Source organism: Anopheles coluzzii, chromosome 3 (genome assembly GCF_943734685.1).
Source record: "Anopheles coluzzii chromosome 3, AcolN3, whole genome shotgun sequence".
NCBI lineage: Eukaryota > Metazoa > Arthropoda > Insecta > Diptera > Culicidae > Anopheles > Anopheles coluzzii.
Window position 1 is genome coordinate 21,191,973 of NC_064671.1, and position 18,493 is coordinate 21,210,465.

The 18,493-nt window shown below is 44.4% G+C and overlaps 4 protein-coding genes and 1 pseudogene across 4 annotated transcripts; 4 read left to right on the top strand and 1 right to left on the bottom strand.

The window, feature by feature from the left end:
• Positions 1–494: 494 nt before the first annotated feature.
• Positions 495–2,134, top strand: LOC125907582 (probable serine/threonine-protein kinase clkA; annotated as a pseudogene).
• A 2,620-nt stretch (positions 2,135–4,754) lies between these two features.
• On the top strand, positions 4,755–7,988 carry LOC120956919 (bolA-like protein 2). Its single transcript, XM_040378739.2, has 3 exons — positions 4,755–4,989; positions 7,052–7,146; positions 7,842–7,988. Exons 1-3 carry the CDS (start codon positions 4,924–4,926, stop codon positions 7,939–7,941), a joined length of 261 nt encoding a protein of 86 aa, XP_040234673.1. The 5' UTR covers positions 4,755–4,923; the 3' UTR covers positions 7,942–7,988.
• On the top strand, positions 4,996–6,948 carry LOC120956917 (probable dolichyl pyrophosphate Man9GlcNAc2 alpha-1,3-glucosyltransferase). Its single transcript, XM_040378737.2, has 2 exons — positions 4,996–6,172; positions 6,237–6,948. Exons 1-2 carry the CDS (start codon positions 5,259–5,261, stop codon positions 6,925–6,927), a joined length of 1,605 nt encoding a protein of 534 aa, XP_040234671.2. The 5' UTR covers positions 4,996–5,258; the 3' UTR covers positions 6,928–6,948.
• A 16-nt stretch (positions 7,989–8,004) lies between the features above and the next one.
• LOC120956918 (mevalonate kinase) lies at positions 8,005–9,525 on the top strand. Its single transcript, XM_040378738.2, has one exon. The coding sequence runs from the start codon at positions 8,005–8,007 to the stop codon at positions 9,286–9,288; it is 1,284 nt and encodes a 427-aa protein (XP_040234672.2). The 3' UTR covers positions 9,289–9,525.
• A 1,975-nt stretch (positions 9,526–11,500) lies between these two features.
• Positions 11,501–15,739, bottom strand: LOC120956785 (probable serine/threonine-protein kinase MARK-B). The gene is made up of 4 exons (XM_040378512.2): positions 14,724–15,739; positions 13,899–14,590; positions 13,004–13,818; positions 11,501–12,933 (listed from the first exon to the last, which is right to left on the bottom strand). Exons 1-4 carry the CDS (start codon positions 15,132–15,134, stop codon positions 12,167–12,169), a joined length of 2,685 nt encoding a protein of 894 aa, XP_040234446.2. The 5' UTR covers positions 15,135–15,739; the 3' UTR covers positions 11,501–12,166.
• Positions 15,740–18,493: the final 2,754 nt, after the last annotated feature.

Sequence of the window (18,493 nt, forward strand, 5' to 3'; positions counted from 1 at the left end):
TTCCCCCTTTCTTTTTACCCGCAACGATGTTAGAAATCTCGCGATATCCGCGTTCGTCCTTTGTTTTCTTCATTTATGGACCATTTACAGGCAGCATAGAGTCAACAGCATATACATAGACGAGCAATGTGTTAGATGATTTGTATTTGCCATTTTTGCTAACTTTGCCGTATGCCTTGCTGCGTTGTGGCGCAAAAAAAAACAAAGGCGAAAAATGGAAATGATGCTGACGATAAAGTGCCAATGCCAGTGTTGGAATACGAACTGCACGCTCGCGGGCAAACAAGTGGCACAAGTGTGAAAGGCAATATTTGCTTTGTGTGTGTGTGTTTTTTTTTCTTCCGATTTTTCGATTTGTTGCCATTTAGTGAGCTGTGTACAAATAGGGTACAAGAAAGCTTATCGAAAGGTACTGCAGTACATTATTCTGATTCATTTCTCATGTGTGTTGCAAACATTGCTAGAGGGTTAGAAAATATTATTGGAAAACAGATATGACTTTACGCAATGACTGTACGCAAAAAATAATAATAGTTTTACTTTTCCAATGCTGCTTATCTTTGATATGGGAATAATAGTAAAAAAAAGATATGTAAAGATTTCTTAACCTTAATCTCCACAAATAATTATAAAGACCTTTAAGATATAAAGGTTTCTTTACCTAAATCTTCATAAAAGATAAAGGATAAACAAATTAAAAGCACGTTTTAAGGCAAATTCATTCATTATTGTACTGCAGGAAAACGTGTTTTATTTGTATAATTATTATTATTATTTTATTAGTATATTTTTCTTTAAAACTGTTAGATAATTCGTTAATTAGATTCATATAACTACACTAGAGCGCAATCTAGAGCGAAAGGTGAATTTGAGTGAGTTGGTGCGAATAATGAAAAGTAAGCGACTTAAAAAAATGTAATAATAATAATAATAATAATAATAATAATAATAATAATAATAATAATAATAATAATAATAATAATAATAATAATAATAATAATAATAATAATAATAATAATAATAATAATAATAATAATAATAATAATAATAATACTAATAATAATAATAATGATAATAATAATAATAATAATAATAATAATAATAATGATAATAATAATAATAATAATAATAATGATATCAATAATTATAGTAAGAATAATAATAATAATAATAACAGCAATAATAAAAATAATAATTATAATACTAATAAAAATTATTATTATAGTAAGAATAATAATAATAATAACAGCAATAATAATAATAATAATAATAATAATAATAATAATAATAATAATAATAATAATAATAATAATAATAATAATAATAATAATAATAATAATAATAATAATAATAATAATAATAATAAAATAATAATAATAATAATAACAGCAATAATAAAAATAATAATAATAATAATAACAGCAATAATAAAAATAATAAAAATAATAATAATAATAATAATACTAATAATAATAATAATAATAATAATAATAATAATAATAATAATAATAATAATAATAATAATAATAATAATAATAATAATACTAATAAAAATAATCATAATAATAATAATAATAATAATAATAATAATAATAATAATAATAATAATAATAATAATAATAATAATAATAATAATAATAATAATAATAGTAATAGTAGTAGTAGTAATAATAATAATAATAATAATAATAATAATAATAATAATAATAATAATAATATTAATAATAATAATAGTAATAGTAATAATAATAGTAATAATAATAATAATAATAATAATAATAATGATAATAATAACAATAATAATAATAATAATAATAATAATAATAATAATAATAACAATAATAATAATAGTAATAATAACAATAATAATAATAATAATAATAATAATAATCATAATAATAAAAATAATAATAATAATAATAATAATAATAATAATAATAATAATAATAATAATAATAATAATAATAATAATAATAATAATAATAATAATAATAATAATAATAATAATAATAAAAATAATAATAATAATAATAATAATAGTAATATTAATAATAATAATAATAATAATAACAATAATAATAATAATAATAATAATAATAATAATAATAATAATAATAATAATAATAATAATAATAATAATAATAATAATAATTAGTCAAAAAATTCATTCAATTCATTTCATTCAAAAGTCTTATAAATTATTACTATAAAGCCGATAATTATAATGTCATAAAACTTGGAAGGGAAAATGCTTGTATTAGCAGTTTTGTGTGTGTTTAAAAGTATTTTTTTGGTAAATTCAATTTATTGGCGTATGTTTTTGGTCAGTTTTATTTTTAACAATAGAAACTATTTTTTGTGTTCAAAATCTATCTTTTTCGCAATACTATAAATTTCTATAGACAGCCACAAACTTCCAACAAACATTGAAATGAAAAACTAATAAATCAATATTTAAAAGAACATTGTTCTTCCGTGTGAATCGATTCACAACAAAACGGCAACACAAAACAAAACAAAAAGCAAGAAAACGCTAAATCGTTACGATGGGATTGTCGAGCGGGGGAAACTGCCTCCCATGCGTTACGCGTGCACCCGCGCATCTAAACATCATCCGCAGTGTTGTGCCGTTTCACAGTTGCACTGAAACGCTCTCAGGATTAGTTGCCACCGTTGGTGAATAATGGAAACCGTTTAAGCGGCGCACTAGGGGAGGTTTTTGTTTTGCAGATTACAGCGTGACTCTGTACTAGTCGGCACATGAAGCGAGCATGATTCAAATTGAACACCATGCACAGGCTTTCCCTTCCGCAATGGAACGCAGTTTGAATGATTATTGTTTTATCCTACGGTGACAACGATACCGTCGCTACAAAAGCTCAACGTTTACGGCGATTGTGACATTCGTGAGGCTGAGCTTAAGCGGATTCCCACTCCCCGAAAGGGTTTTCTGTGCGTTGCTTTTTTCGGGATGTGACTTCCGTTTCCCCCCCCCCCCCCCCGGGGTGAGTGCTCGGGTGTGTAGTAGTAACAAAACGTTAATCTTTGAAACTTCCAGCTCATCGACGGTAAACGTTTGCTCGCGTTGCGCTTTTCCGATGGCTGCGTTAGAGCTTTAAAAGCAATTTAGGATTTATTTTCCATTCCATTTTGCACGCGTTGTACGACGGGTTGCGTAGACTTGGTAACGCAATGGAACGCGCTCTTTTCTTCTGGTATTTTGCTTCCGATTGTTTATGTGTGTATTACAAGGCATAACAAATGAAGGGTAATATTTTGGGATCAGGATCTAATACTTGTGTTGGTATCGACTTTTTACTTTATTTGTGGCACCAATGAGAGTTTGGAGACTTGATTCCGCTTAGTTTGCGTAGAGCTTGATTTTCTTCTGTACTAATCCTACCCCTTTCCAGAGGATCTGTACCAGGAACCGATTCTGTATAGGATTGTATCCTGTACCGACTGTACCGATTTTGTAAAGGATATTAAATTGTATCTCTTTCTACTGAGCTAGAAAATCATTATACATACATTAAGTAAACGCTGCTAATCAACATAAACAATCAATTGTTTGATTAACTATCGTATCGCCAGGTAGCGCCGCCGGTTTTATTATTATTTTTTTTTATGCACCAGACGTTTACCGTCTGTTGATTCCTTTTAGTTAGAGAGCTTGAACCGTTTAGACCCCGCTTAGAAGTCGTTTAGTGGATTTTTGCGCTTGGTCTGCCGTTCCAGCCCTAGCGTTGCTGGGAAAAAGGGAAAGTGAAAGCTTTTGAAACAATAAAAGCTCCGCTAGCTACCATATACCACCATTAGATGGAGTGGGAGCTTGTAATTGGACCTACCCGATTCCGATTCCAAGATAGGAATCAATTCCGGAGAAAATTCCGATTCTGGATTCGGATTTTCTTCGAAAACGCAGTCAGAATTGACTCCAGAATTGCAATTACTGGACTGGAAATATCAGTCAGGGAATCTCGATGAAGATGGATCGATTACAAGTAAATTTAGATTCTTTGCGGCTATCAATACGTAGCATCATTGACCCCAAACGCCTATTCTTTTAAAGATGCAGAAACCGACTCCGACTCTAGAGCCGATTTCGATTTCAGAACCAATTCTGTTTCCGGAGCCAGTTCCGGAACCAGTTCCGGAACCAGTTCCGGAGCCAGTTCCGGTACCAGTTCCGGAGCCAGTTCCGGTACCAGTTCCGGAGCCGATTCTGCTTCTAACGCAAATTTCAAACCTGGAGCCGATTCCGGAATCGATTCCGCAAACTAATTCTGCGCCTTCTATCTAATCGATTCCAGAAACTTTAATTCTTCCCATCACTAATCTCATCCTTTTCTTTTTGCTGCTCCAATCGTTTACAATTTCTTTCAGACTGAGATTTTTAATTGTTTAGAGATGGGAAGGTAGCTTTTTTACACTTACTTGAATCCTTTTTTTGTGTGTTTGAAAAAAAGCTCCAACTAAAAAGCTCAATTTCAGCAGCTGGCAGATAACCGAAATTCAACCAGTGAGCTCAAACTACAATTATTATACAATTTAATTGCTCCCTGTTGAGGTGTGACGACTTTCAGCATATCATGCACAATCATAATTAATTTCCTGAAAATAAATCTTATTATTAATTTCAAACGTTATTCATCGAATTTTTCAAAAGAACTCCTCAGCACACCTCTAGGGAGATCGGGGAACTAACAACCCAAAGAGAAAGTGCGCGCTCCGCTCTGACAGCTCTCCGACCAACGATAGGCTGTCAAAAAAGGTAAACACCACGCAAGGTGACAGCAATCCCTCTTTTCTTCTTTTCCCTTAGAAAATCTTCTGTTCCGCTCGAAATTAACCCTTATTTTTCCTTCCCGTACGTTTTTTCACCAACCACCGGCAAACATCGTTCCATACTTCACCGCCATCATGTCCGGCTACACAGAGGAATACATCCGGCAGAAGCTGACGGAGAAGCTGGAAGCAACGCATGTGGTGAGTAAGTCATCTTGCTCCGTTTGGTGGAGGGGGTAGTTGGGGGGGCGGAACAACACTTTCTCCTCTCGGAGCCATCGGACGCCAACAGGGCAAAGGGGGTAGGGTTGTTTGTGTGCAGGAGCTGTCAAAGAAAAAAACGAAACACCGCGCGACGATCGTCTTCGCTCTTCGTGTGTTTGTGTGACAACGGAGCCGCCGCGTTGGAAGTGTACTGTTGTCCGATCAACGCCGTGGGAACACAGTAGGCTGGTTTGAAGCCACCAGAAATGGACACCAAAACCGCCCTCCCGTGGGTGACAATTGTTGCGGCCGGTCTGTTCCTCCGAGCGGCCATCTCCCTTCACTCCTACTCCGGCCAAAACCAGCCACCCAAGTACGGTGACTACGAGGCCCAGCGTCACTGGCAAGAGGTGACCGTGAATCTCCCGGTGAGCGATTGGTACCGGAACACCACCGACAACGATCCGCTCTACTGGGGCTTGGACTATCCGCCCCTTAGCGCTTACCACAGCTATCTCGTCGGACTGTGGGCTCGTCGGTGGCACAACGAGTCGTACGTGGCCCTGTACGAATCGCGCGGTATCAGCACGGACCAGCACAAACAGTTTATGCGGAATACTGTCCTGCTGCTCGATGTGTTGCTGTACCTTCCCGCCATCCTGTACGCCACGTACACGGTGCGGAAGCGGCTGGCAAACGATCGGTCGGAAGCGGCCGAGTGGGCTTCCCTTACGCTTGCTGTGCTCTTCCCCGGCCAGATTCTCATCGACAATGGACACTTCCAGTACAACAATGCGTCGCTCGGGCTGTGCGCGCTTGCCGTTGTAGCGCTCCTGGAGAGAAGAACACTGGCCGGAGCGGTTCTGTTCTGTCTTGCCTTAAATTACAAGCAAATGGAGCTGTACCACGCGCTGCCGTTCTTTTTCTACCTTCTGCGGGATTGTTTCACGGGGTCGGACAAATCCTCAACTGTGCTGGAACGCCTTACCGCCGGTGTAAGCAGACTGGCAGTGCTTGGTGTGACCGTTCTGGCAACGTTCCTCGTCCTCTGGCTGCCCTGGCTGAGCTCACTCGAAGCCGCTGGCCAGCTGGTGCATCGCATTTTCCCCGTCGCACGTGGCGTTTTCGAGGACAAAGTGTCCAACGTATGGTGTATGGTGAACGTGCTCGTGAAGCTCAGGTAAGCTTCCGCCTGCAAGCTCTCCCGTCAGCTCATCAAACTAACATTGTCCTCCTGCCTTCAGAAACTTCCCCAACACAACGATGGCACTCGTCTGCCTGCTCTGCACCCTGCTGGCCGTCCTACCGAGTGGGTTGCATCTGCTGCTGCAAAAGGCGTCCACCATCCGCAGCTTCCTCTACTCGCTGGCCGTAACAGCGCTCGGCTTTTTCCTGTTCAGCTTTCATGTGCACGAAAAGTCGATCCTGCTCGTGGCACTTCCGGTAACGCTGCTACTCCCGCTGGAACCACTCGCCGCCTGTTGGTTCCTGCAGATTGCAACCTTCAGCATGTTCCCACTTCTTCACAAAGATGGTCTCACGGTGCCGTTTGTGGGTCTTTCGCTGATTTCGTTGGCGCTACTCCGGACAGCATGGGGCGCTCAATCGGGGAACAAAGCACGGGATTCATCGTACGATTTGCTCCATCTACGGGGGCTTCTCCCGGAGAGTGTTGCCAACAATGTGACGGGAAGTGTACTGGTGACACTATTCTATGTGTCCCTGCTGGGGGAGGTCTTGCTATTGGTGGCCTTCCTTTGCCTTCCCGCCCCGGCCCACCTCCCATTCCTTCATTCGCTTGCCATATCGGCGTACAGTTGTGGCCATTTTGTGCTGTTTTACATGTACTTTAACTACAGACAGTTCTGTGACGGAGAAGGCACCGTTGCCAACAAGCAGTCAACTAAAATAAGTCATAAAAAGAAGGCCAAATAAAGTGTACTTTTAAAAAGAGAATTTTTCTGTCTTTTTTTTAATTAAATTTAATTAAATTAATTCATTGTAAACAACGATAAAATTGATAACTAATAGCCATTAAATGCTCTTTTCCCTTTCGTAGGAAGTGGTCGATGAGTCGGACGGTTGCGGAGGCAAATTTCGTGTCGTCGTCGTTTCCTCCCAGTTCCAAGGCAAACCCCTGCTTCAACGGCACCGGTCAGTCTCTTACAGAATAGTGATTGGAAGCTCGGAATCGGACCTACCCTATATTACGATTCCGTGTGCGAAATCAATCCAGAAGCCAATTCCTATGCTGAAATCGATTCCGATTCCGGAGTTGACTCCGCAGTTGATTCCGAAGTTAGCTCAGGAATTGAGTCCGGCATCGGAATCGGCTCCGGAATTGAATCCGGAATCAGAATCGGCTCCTGAATCGGAATCGACCTGGGAATATGGAATATGCTCCGGTAACGGAATCAGAATTATCTCCGGAATGAGAATCAGCCCTTGAATTGAAATAAGAAATTTCAGAGGCGAAATCTGCCCGGGAATCTCCTTGAGAATGGATCGTTTACAAGTAATTGTTAATTCCCTGCGACTATCAATTATTGGATCCAAACGTCTAGTCTTATGAGGATGCCGAAACCGACTCCGATTCTGATTTCGGAGCCGATTCCGAATCCGATTCTGGAGCCAATTCCGTATCCGAAGACAATTCCATTTCCGGAGCCGGTTTCGATTCCGAAACCGATTCCGATTCTGGAACCGATTACGACTCCGGAACTGATTCCGATTCCGGAACCGATTCCAATTCCGGAACTGATTCCGACGAAAACTTCATTTTTCCCATCACTATTACAGAAGCTTGTATCCACTTACAAAACTTACTAATACTCCCCTTCTTTCCACAGACTCGTGAACGCCGCCCTAGAGGAGGAACTGAAAACGATTCACGCCTTCTCGCAGAAAACCTACACCCCGGAACAGTGGGCCGGTGAAAGTGGGCCTTAAATCTAGCGCCTTAAATTCTGCCAATATTTGAACCAACCTGCCAGCTGCTGCGCTCCGGCCAATATGGCGACGACCGCCGTTAAACACTTCGAAGTGTCCGCACCGGGGAAGGTGATCCTGCACGGCGAGCATTCCGTCGTATACGGTCATCCCGCCATCGCCGGTTCGATTGGACTGCACACCTACCTCAACTATACCGCGCTGGAGCGTTCCGGTTCATCCGCCTCCTCACCACCACCGCAAGTCATCATCGAGTTCCGTTCGATCCCGTTCACTGCCACGCTGACGCTCGATTCGTTCGGTGCCTTTCTGCGGGAAGTGGACTGCCGCGAATCGCTGCAACCGGAAGCTTTCCTCGAGCAGTTGCGCTCGGAGGGTGCATTTCCCTTTGCACGCTTTCTATCGCCCGGCCCGGTGCCGCCCGTTTTAGAAGAAACATCCTCAAAGGAACGCATGTCACTCGGGTCCACGCTGTACATCCTTAATCGAGTCCTCCGCTCGGAGGGCGTTAGTTCGATCGATTCGACCATCTTCAGTGAGGAGGCTTCTGGTGGCGGCGGTTTCCGACTGTCCCTCTACTCCGAGATGAGCATCGGCGCTGGGCTGGGAAGTTCGGCCAGCTATGGCGTTTGTTTGGCGGCCGGTGCGTACCAACTTTCGCGCATCCTTAAGCGCGAAGCGACGGTCACCCAGCTGGGCGAAGATGTGCTCAAAAAGATTTACCAGTGGTCGTTCGATTCCGAGATCATAATGCACGTGAAACCGTCCGGCATTGATAACGAGATCGCGACGAACGGGGGGCTCGTACGGTTTCGGCGCGGATCCGGCGTGAACAAGATCATCGCCCTGCGCCGTCCCGTGCACGTGTTGATCGTTGATACGGGTGTTAGTCGTAGCACGGCCAATCTTGTTGCCAGTGCGGCGAAACGACTGGAATTGTTCCCACGCACGGTCGGGCCCATTTTGCAGGGGATGGGTGGGCTGGTGGATGAAGCGATCGCACTGCTCGAATCGGACGAAGCCCCGGAAACGGTGTACGAGCGACTGGGGACGCTCGTGAGCATTAACAACAATTTGCTGCGCTCGCTCGGTGTGAGTCATCCGGCGCTGGAGCGCATTTTCACCATTGCCGAGGGGGCAGGGTTCTCCAGCAAGCTGACCGGGGCGGGCGGTGGTGGATGTGCGTTTGTGCTGCTGCCGGCGGGTTACAAGGAGCTCGAGTCGTTCCGGGCACTGATGGGCGCACTGGATGAGGCTGGATTTCGGTCGATCGAAACGACGGTTGGTACGGGTGCGGGCGTTTCGCTTTCCTACGACCATCAACACCAGCCGCAGGGTGACAAATGACAGAGCGTGCCGATGGTTCACCTGCAGGCAAAGAAACTGAAAAGACTTAACAATTAGGCGGGGGTTCGGTTTTACTTGGTTGTGGGTTAAAAAAACTCTCTCTTTAAAAGGGTATTACAGTGAGACTTAAGCATTTCCTCTTTTAACTGCCAATGTTTGCTTAAGAATACGAAAGATCTTTTTTTTTTTTGGTTACGGAACGACGGGGTTGGTTCAAATATAAAACACAGAATTTAATTGCTAAAATGTTATTTCGCGTACCAAAAACAAATGAAAGAAATTAGTGATGGGTAAATCTGATTTAGGTTCATGAATCTGAATGAATATTTGAATTTCGGTAGGCAAGATTCACGAATCTAAATGGATTCATAAATTTCCAAAGATTCTTGTTATTAATATTTTTACGGTAACAAGCTACGTGGTAGTGTAGGGTAAATCTGATTCAGATTCAAAAATCTGATTAAGATTCATGAATCTGTATGACTCTTTAAAATGATACAATGAATCTGAATCTCGGCTGCAAAAATTCATGAATCTCCAAAGATTCATAAATCTCCAAATATTCATGAATCCCCAAAGATTTATGAGTCTCATATAGTTGTCAATCTCCAAAGACTCATGAATCTCAAAAGATTCATATATCTCGAAAGATTCACGATTCTCTACGAATTCATGAATCTCAAAGGATTCATATATCTCCTAAGATTCATAGATTCTTCTCATTATTCTTCTTCTTGGCGTAGCCGAACTACGTTGTGACGCCAGCCTATAAAGGCTTTCGGGACTTCTTGGCAAGTACCACGCAGCTGGATAGTTTGTTTCGCTACGGGAAGACAGTCCAAGCGACGCTTGCACCCACGACGGGCATGTTGTTAGGTGGGATCGCGCAAATAAATTAGCTTGATCATAGATATATGAAGATATATGAATTTGAATACATTTATAAATCTTTTATATTAATGAATCATTGAAGATTTAAATATCTTTCGAGATTGGAGATTCATGAATCTTTAGAGATTCTTAGAGAATCAAAATAGTGGTGGGAGCTCAGAATCGGACCTACCCGATTACGATTCCGTGTTCGGAATCAATTCCGGAGCCGATTCCGATGCTGGAATCGATTCCGATTCCGGAGTTGACTCCTGAGCCGACTCCGGAGTTGATTCCGGAGCTGATTCCAGAGTTGACTCCGGAGACGATTCCCGAGTCGGATCTCGAATCGATTCCGCGATCAGAATCGGCTCCGGAATCGGAATTGACCTGGGAATCGCGTTCTGCCCCGATAACGGAATCATAATTGACTCCAGAATTATAATAAGCTCCGCAATGTCAATTAGTTCTTGAATTTTTAAGAAGTTTTACAATAGAAACGAAATCAATCCGGGAATATCCGTGAGAATGGATCTTTTACAAGTAAATTTTGATTTTTTGCGGTTATCAATCAATCAACCAATCAATAGTAGTATGATTGGACCCAAACGCCTATTTTTATGGCGATGCCGAAACTGACTCCGTTTGGAAGCCAATGCTAATTTAGGATCCAATTCCGATTTGAGAGCTGATTTCGATTCCAGAACCGATTCCGATTCCGGAGTCGAATCCGGAACGGATTCAGAATTCCGGAGTCAATTCCGATTCCGGAATCAATTATGAAGCCGATTCCGGAATCGATTTCGGAAACTGATTCCGGACCTACTATCCGGAAACTGATTCCGGACCTACTATCCGGAAACGATTCCAGAAAACTGCGGAGCTAGCCGGAATCGATTCCGACAAAAAAAAAAAAATTTCCCATCACTAATTCAAAAATCTGTATCGATGCATGGATCTTTAGAGATTCGATTCCAGATTCAAATCACTCATCGCTGCAGATTCATATGAAAGAATCTCAACGAAAGATTCATGAAACCCAACACTAAAAGAAATCGACAAAAAAGGTAAACACAACGCTTCCTTAGAAACAGCGACGCGTCGCAACACGCGACGTAAACAAAGCACAACCTTAGCAAGCAACTCCACCGAAGCAGAGCCTGGGATTGCATGAAATGATGCAACCAACGGTTGCTTTGACGTATTTCACGATATTGAGAAAATACAGATGGCGCGATGTTTGAAGCTCTGTTCGCACGTGTTAACGACCGTTTCTCAATATTTTACAAAATTGCGCAATGTTATAAATATTAAAGCTTAACTTTCACAAACGCCCGAATCGTTCAATATATAAAGCATAATAGTTAGTTATTTGTTTTTTTTTTTCCAGTTCGTGAAAATTCTTTCCATTCAATAACATAAAAAATATATATATAGTTTAATTATTTTTCCAATAAATCATAAAAGAGCCTGTTCTCGCCCGCCATCCTTCGAAAGAGGACGATAAAATACATCCGTGTGTTTTCTGCGGATGGGTACCGAGGATTTCCTTGTCCCGCCTTTCCTAGCAAAACGTGAGTGAGAAAGTTAAACCCCCCCCCCCCCCCCCGGCGAGCGTGCGCCACAAACCAATTAGTGAGTGTGATTGAACACGCTAATTAAACGCAAACGAGTGTGTCGCCAATAATGGGCAATAATAGGCCGGGGAAAGCCCCGGGAGTAAAACGAAAAACAGAGCGACTACAATTTACTAATGAGCTAATGATTTCAGTCGAGTCAGTCGAGAAAAAAGAACCCAAAACAAAACGCCTGTTAAAAGCGTGAGCTAATGAAGGTGACACGCACGGGAACGCACCATCATTCCGCGGTTGTGTCGGCTGCCGAGATAGTTCACTAATGTTTTTACCCTAGCTAGCTTCCCCATCTTTTGCCTCTCCGCCCTCTCTCTCTCTATTTCAATCCCAGAAACCATTACGGAGCCTAGGGGAGAAAAAAGGAGCCTAAGAAGCTAAGCCCGCTGGTGAAAGTACTTGTCGTTGTAGCCAGCGATGCGGAGCAGCAGGCTGAGGAACTGCTGCCTGTCACGGGTTTGCTCGGCCCGGATCACGATCTGCCCGTTGCACGCCTCCATCCGCACGCCGAGCTGGCGCAGCAGCTCGAGCAGATTGTTGACGCGCTGCTCCGGATCGATGCTGCCGCCCCCGTCCGGCGACCGGAACACGCTGGCCACCCAGTCGACGGTGCGCAGATGGATGATCAGATACGCCACTATCTTGTCCGCCATGTCCGCCGTAATGATGCCGTTAAAATCGAGCCCGATGGCGACACCACCAGCACCAGCGCCAACGATCGCCACTGTTGGATCATTTTCCGGTGCCACCGAAGCTACCGGTGGGCGTGAATTGTTCCCACCCGGTGGGCGGTTGTTCTGCGATATGTAGTTCATGATGGCGTACAGCCGCTGGGCGGCCGGTGTTAGCGTCCCTAGCGGGGGTCGTCGTGTTGTACCGTTGCCCGGCGGTCGCTGCTGTTCGGGATCACCGTGGACCACTGGACCGTTAATGATTAACGGTGGCGAGGAGGAGGATTGTTGTTGTTGCGGTGGTTGCGTTCCCTCGCCCGAACGGACCATCCGCACCGTTTGGCTAACGCTCACCAGTCGTGGGAGCGATGGATTGGTCGAGCCATTCGGGGCAGCGCTCGAGCCGTTGTTCGCGGTACCGGGTTCGGTGCGAATTCTTTCCATACGCGCACGATTGGCCGCATTGGAAGAACCTAAAACGAAGAGCATGTGTTAATAAATGGTACTTATTTCATCATTCTTTCGCATTCCCCCACCACTCACCAACACTGTGCACGGCAGCGATCGCGGCAGCAACGGCTCTCGCCGCACTGTTGTACGAGCTGGCGGTGTACTGTAGATTCAGGTTGAAGTTGAACCGGCTCCAGTTCCGACTGCCCGCGCTGGCCAGCGACTGCCCGTCGCCCGCAGCGGGAATGGTAATGGTGGCGGCCGGTGTATGCGTCCGTCGGCCACCATTAACCCCTGAAAGGGATCCAGTAGGTGGGCGCGTTTGCGATTCGCGCGACGTGACATGGATGGGGGAGGAGGCAGACGACGACGAACCTTCCCCACCGGTCGGAGGGATGAACCGGTACGTCGTCGTCTTCACCTTGTACGTACGGTCGGGCTTGGTGTGCTTGGCAGAGGACGACGTTTCCCCTTCCCGGACGTTCGCTTCCAGCGTGCGGGAAAACTGTTCCGTGCTCAGCTCGAACCGGGGCGTCGGGGGTTTGGATGAGGCGTCCTTTTCACCCTCCACCGCCGCCGGCCGGTCAACGTCCATCGGTTCCGGGGGGGATGAGAAGGAACCGAACGGTTCCTTGCTGGCCGGGATCGATTGATCAATGACGAGCTGCTGCTGCTGCTGCTCGGCGGCAGTGGTGGGTAGGGTAGGTGCTATCTGTGGGGCCGCTGACAGTGCCACTTCTGCCGCCACTTCCGGTACGAGCTGATCGCAGTTGGTGCGCGGCCGGCGGAACTTGCGCAAGCTTTGCTCCAGCTCGATGCGCACCTCGGTTGCGGTCAGCCGCTCGTCCGGGCTGAGCGTCAGCATGCGCTTGATGAGGCTTTTCGTCTCGTGCGTAGTACTGAAGCCACTGTTTAGAAAAAGGAAAAAAACATTGTATTATTGATCGTCGTCTTTCCGATAAGAATTTGCACACCACTCAAACCCTACCTCGGAATGCTGTAATCCGCCTCACGGATCTTCCGAAACAACGCGGACGGTGTCGTGTCCAGAAACGGAAACTTCCCGTACACGATCGTGTACAGTATCACCCCGAGGGCCCACATATCGGACGGCTTCCCCCTGTACGGCTTCCCCCCTAGCACGTCGGGCGAAATGTACGCCGGGCTGCCCCGCTGATCGAACAAACACTCCTGCTCGTTGATCAAATGCTTGCCGAGAAAGAAGTTCGTCAGCACGATGCGCCCCGTCCGCCGGTCCAGCACAATGTTGTTCAGCTTCAGATCGCGATGGATGATGTTGCGGGCGTGCAGCTGCTCCACCACCTTCACCACCTCGTAGAACAGCTCGAGCGCGTCCCGCTCGCTCAACCGGGCGACGGAAATGTGCCGCTGCAGGCTAATGTACGCGCCCGATTCGTCACAGAACTCGTGCGCATGCACACAGTCCAGCACGAGTATTAACCGCCGCCGGATGCGCCCGGTGTAGATCGATGCCATCGTACCGTCGTCCCGCTCGATCTGCCGCTCCTCGAACGCGTAATCGCTGAAGAAGCCGTGCTGGTGGATGACGCCCTCCAGATCGTCCAGCATCGAGAGCAGCGTGAACTCGTTGTGCAGCAGCACCTTGCCCTGGAGCGTTTCTTTGTCCACGATTTCCGTTTCCGGATCGAAGCTGAGAATCTGTGGGACAGAGAGAGAAAACACACACCAACAACAGTTACTTGCTGCACTCACTCATTCACTCACTCGCCCATAACCTAATTAACGAAGCAGGCCTTGGCGCTTTGGGTGCTGACTGTGGATAGATACGTACCTTGAGCAGATAGAACTCGTTGGTGCCCTGCCGGCGGGCCAGATACTGCGTCTGCGGCACGCCCGGGCTCGTCCCCAGCTCGTACCCGATCACAAAGTCGCCCGCCTTCCGGCAGCGCTTCCGCTCGACCGGCGTACCGTACCGCGGGATTTCGCAATCGAGCAAAACATTGCCCGTCTGGCCGCGCACGATCCGCCGCGCGTACTTGCTCATGTTGGCCGTCGCATCCTCCGCACCGTCCCGGTCGCCCGCCCCTACCGCGGCACCCTCGTCCGGGACGGGGCCATCCAACGGCCGCTGGCCGTCCTCGATCGTCGGCACCTGCTGATCCGTTCGGAGCTTTTTCGCACGAAACCCATTGCCACTGTCCGCCGTTGGTCGCTTGCCAGGCTGTTTGCGTGCACGGAACATGTCCCACTCCGGACTCCGACTTCCTTGGCAGAACAATGGGGGTAGCGCGGGCAGGGCAGTGGGAATGATGCAAACTCGATGCGATGCGATGGTGTACTGTGTTGGTGGGGTGCCGCGCTGCTCTGCACCAAGCTTATCTGCGCTCCGGCCAACCTGCTTGGAACGGAGGGGTAAGGAACGAACGGGGGGAGGGGCTTTGCTGCTCGCCACACACACTTCCTCGCACTTGCGCGGTCTCGCTCACACACGAACACCGTGGTTCACTGTTACAGCAACATTCGACGCAATTGTTCCCTTCTCGCACACACACACTCCACACTCCACAGACCCCGTTTCCGTACAGCACCACCGCCGCGCGCCACCCCACCCACACACCCACAAACTCAGACGGCTCTCGAACGCGACAAACGGCGTTACGGTAAACCCGTCCGGAAAGCCAGATTTGCAGCAGGGAAATGAGCTGGCAGGGCAGCGGGAGGCTTGCTTTTGGGAAAGTGGCCTGCACGGGAAAGCGAAAAGAGCGTCACGAAATTTGGGCCAGTTATTTCGACAGCTGTTGAAAACACAAACGACCGTGGGCGGTCCGGACGGTCATCGCCGTTGAGGCCGAGCGGAGTGACGTTTCCGGGTTGGGTTGTTTTTGTTATTTTTTATTTGCAATTGTGAATTTTTGTGTAAATAATTGGTGCGAAGAGCTGTATTCAGGGTGAAATGAATGGTAAAATTAGAGAAATGTTAAAATCAGTCTCATCTCTTCAACGTGCTATCATTTTGAACGTATTCAAATGTGTTTAATTTCTAGCGACTGAGGGGTAGGAATGTGACATCTGTCAAATTTTAAACTCGCTGGATGCAATTTTGAACTGACAGTTGAAGATATTCTTTGTTGGTGAGGCGTACGTAAACAAAGAGAAAGAATTAAAAAAAACCAATGGAATGTTCACAATTCACTGAAACTTGCACTATTTGGAAGAATAGTTGATTTGGACAGATTCCAGGGCTGCAAAACTTGAATGACCCAAGTGCCACAAATCCACTATACGACCACTAAACGGCTTCTAAACGACTCAAGTTCTCTACCTAAACGGAATATAGAAAGACTTCGTTTAGCAGACGGCAAACGACTCATGCATTCTAAAAATAGCAAAAAAGCTGGTGGCGCTATTTGTTGGTGGGATACCCCAACCAGTTGAGCTTCATCGCTTGGAGGAGAGCTTTCTCATTTCCTCTGTACTGTTGTATGGTTTCGCATTGAAGTTATGCATCGCTAGAACTAGAACGGCGATATGATTGTTTAAATACTAAACTCCAATTGAAACCATCAGCACTGAAGCAAGTGAGATTTGAGTAATGGTCGTTGGTGTTGATACCCACGGTATCTTACCACACGACCATTCATATAGATTTTTGCTCGGAAAGTTAGAAGGCTATATAGGTCATGATTAGATGAAACTTGTCGAAACACATTGCAAGAAAAGGATAGCAAAATAATGATGAGTTGTAATACGCCATCTATTGATCAAACCAATGAAGCTGTGGAGCTTTCATTTTTTTTCTATGGATATTCAATTTTCCAGTCGTTCAAGCTTAATCTGTGGCGCTTGGGTGATTCTCTTTACTTTGATGTGTACGTTCAATTAAAATTATTTAAACTTGATTAAAACCGGTCTCGTGGTACAGTCGCCAATTCGCACGACTTAACAACATGCCCGTCATAGGTTCAAGCCCCAATTGGACCGTAACCCCATACGTGTAGGACTGACTTATCCTGCTATGGCCTGCCCAAATAGCCAGCTCGAACTCGATAACTGATTTGAGGCTGTTTAACTGATAACTGATTTGAGGCTGTTGAGGGCGGAAAAAAATATTCCGATGTCATACTTTGTGGCTGATTGAAAGATAAGAGGTACTTTTCGGAACGATGGTGCTTTTTATCAAGCACTTGGTACTCTCTGGAACCTTGCAGCTGGTTACCCAAGTGCCACAAATCCACTAAACGACCACTAAACGACTCAAGCTCTCAACCTAAACGGAATATAGAAAGACTTCGTTTAGACGACGGCAAACGACTCATGCAAAAATAGCAAAAAGCTGATGGCGCCATCTGTTGGTGGGATATCCACGCTTGAAGAGCTTTTTCATTCCCTCTGTACTGTTGTATGGTTTCGCATTGAAGTTATGCATGCTTAACTAATACTAAACTCCAATGAGAGATCCATTTGTACAAAAGCAAGAGCGAATTGAATAATTATCGATGGTGTTGAACCGTGTATCTGACCTGACCACACGACCATTCTTATAGATTTTTGCTGGGAAAGTTAAAAGGCTATATAGGTCATGATTAGATGAAGATTGTCGAAACACATTGCCAGAAAAGAACGGCAATATAATGATGACTTATAATACGGCATGGGGTTTATGGGTTCAAGTCCCAAATGGAAAGCGCAGCCATACGTAGGACTGACTATCCTGCTATGGGGCGTAATCCATAAGTCACTGAAAGCCATACCCACAAGTGGTAGGCCTTGACCGACAACGGTTGTTGAGCCAAAGAAGAAGAGATTTGACTTTTCAGTCGTTTAAGCTTAATCTGTGGCACTTGGGTCAAAACCATACTGGTTCAGGAACTGATCATGTCCTCATTTATCTAAATATTTTCAATCTTCTCGTTAAAAATAAAATGCAATAAACATACTCAACGGAGGTGATTTTTTGAAATTTTTATTCATAAAAAATATTTGTTAAATCCTATCGCTTCGATTTCTTACTTTTAAGTTGTTGTTGTTGTTTTTTCATGTCTGTCTGTGTGTGTGCTTTAGTGTATGCGTGTGTAAGTAGTTTTAGTTTGTGTTTCTAAGTTTTTCCTTTTCTCTGTTTGTTAATGCTTTCTTTTATCGCGTTTCGCTTTTATGCGTTGTTTTGCTCTCTCTTTCTTTCCTTTTCTTGTTTCCTCTACCGCTTTAAGTGTCGCTTCAATAACTTTCTCGTCTTGTTTAGCAAATATATATATATATTTTATATATAATTGGATTGATTGGTAATATAGGTTCCGTTCTGTTTTTGTTTGCTTTGTGTGTGTTTTTTTGCATCTCTCACTAACGCTAATGCCTTCGCTACTACTAGAGGCTTGCGCTTTAAACGTTGTATCACTAGTTGTAAGTAGTTTTTATGGGTTTGTTTTTTTATGTCCCGTTTTTTTTCATTCTTTTTTTTCTTGCTTTGTTTGGGACGTGCTTTTAGCATGTGTGTTTTGTGTTTAACTTGTTCTTAACAATCTTTTTGTTTCTCTATTTTTACCCCATCTTCCGGCACGAATGTTGTATGCGTTTTGCTTTCTAGTTTGTTTGCTTTTTTGTTTC

Coding starts and splice junctions, on each gene's coding strand:
- LOC120956919 (XM_040378739.2), top strand. CDS start 4,924: ATGTCCGGCTACACAGAGGAATACATCCGGCAGAAGCTGACGGAGAAG. Junction 4,990..7,051: donor AGCTGGAAGCAACGCATGTG/GTGAGTAAGTCA, acceptor TCCCTTTCGTAG/GAAGTGGTCGATGAGTCGGA. Junction 7,147..7,841: donor CCCCTGCTTCAACGGCACCG/GTCAGTCTCTTA, acceptor TTCTTTCCACAG/ACTCGTGAACGCCGCCCTAG.
- LOC120956918 (XM_040378738.2), top strand. CDS start 8,005: ATGGCGACGACCGCCGTTAAACACTTCGAAGTGTCCGCACCGGGGAAG.
- LOC120956917 (XM_040378737.2), top strand. CDS start 5,259: ATGGACACCAAAACCGCCCTCCCGTGGGTGACAATTGTTGCGGCCGGT. Junction 6,173..6,236: donor AACGTGCTCGTGAAGCTCAG/GTAAGCTTCCGC, acceptor TCCTGCCTTCAG/AAACTTCCCCAACACAACGA.
- LOC120956785 (XM_040378512.2), bottom strand. CDS start 15,134: ATGTTCCGTGCACGCAAACAGCCTGGCAAGCGACCAACGGCGGACAGT. Junction 13,819..13,898: donor GCGGATTACAGCATTCCGAG/GTAGGGTTTGAG, acceptor TTTTCTAAACAG/TGGCTTCAGTACTACGCACG. Junction 12,934..13,003: donor CGCTGCCGTGCACAGTGTTG/GTGAGTGGTGGG, acceptor TCTTCGTTTTAG/GTTCTTCCAATGCGGCCAAT.